The sequence below is a fragment of the Suricata suricatta genome, unplaced genomic scaffold, assembly GCF_006229205.1.
Source record: "Suricata suricatta isolate VVHF042 unplaced genomic scaffold, meerkat_22Aug2017_6uvM2_HiC HiC_scaffold_6618, whole genome shotgun sequence".
Lineage (NCBI taxonomy): Eukaryota > Metazoa > Chordata > Mammalia > Carnivora > Herpestidae > Suricata > Suricata suricatta.
Window position 1 is genome coordinate 1 of NW_021913800.1, and position 688 is coordinate 688.

Here is a 688-nt window from a genome sequence, read left to right on the forward strand (position 1 = left end):
CTCTGCACTGCACCGTGACCTCCCTGCACCCCCTTGGGAAGGTGGAGTGGTTCAAGGGGACAGGGCCAGGCCGGGAGTTAATCTTCAGCTTCAGAGGAGGAGACCACGTCCCGCAGCCTCGAGTAACAAAGGTTGCAGACGCCACAAAGAGAAACAACACGGACTTTTCCATCCGCATCGCTAACATCACCCCAGCAGACGCCGGTACCTACTACTGTGTGAAGTTCCAGAAAGGGACCCCTAGTGTGGAGTTTAAGTCTGGACCTGGCACCCAGGTCACTGTCAGCGGTGAGTGTGGCGTGGGCCTCCTTTGTCCCCTCCTTGTGAGAACAAGTCAGTAAGGATGCCCTCTGCTCTCTGAGTAACAGATAAGGATCAGCTGCTGTTATGGGTGCCCCTGAATCAGCTCCTTCCACCGATCAGGGAAACTTGAGGCTTGGAGAGGACATACCTCAAGGCCCCACGACTGGTCAGCACTGGAAAAATGTGGAACCGCAGACAGCAGGCTCCAAGCTCTTCATATTTCTAACCCAGACAAGCTCTCTGGTTCCTGCAATGAGGGACTGAAAGTCTGAGTGACTCTCTCAGTCACAAGGCCTCACCTCACCCCAGTCCCCAGACAGCACTCACATCAGTGTGGCGAGGGTTCTCTTTACTCAGTGCTTACTAAGCACCTGCTGTGTGCAGG

At 55.1% G+C, this 688-nt stretch overlaps 1 protein-coding gene across 1 annotated transcript; it reads left to right on the forward strand.

Moving 5' to 3' along the window:
- Positions 1–5: 5 nt before the first annotated feature.
- On the forward strand, positions 6–367 carry LOC115285289 (signal-regulatory protein beta-1-like; the record flags this gene model as incomplete). Its single annotated transcript, XM_029931593.1, has 1 exon — positions 6–367. A coding segment is annotated over one exon (336 nt), but the record flags the coding sequence as incomplete, so codon positions are not given.
- Between the last annotated feature and the right edge of the window lie 321 nt (positions 368–688).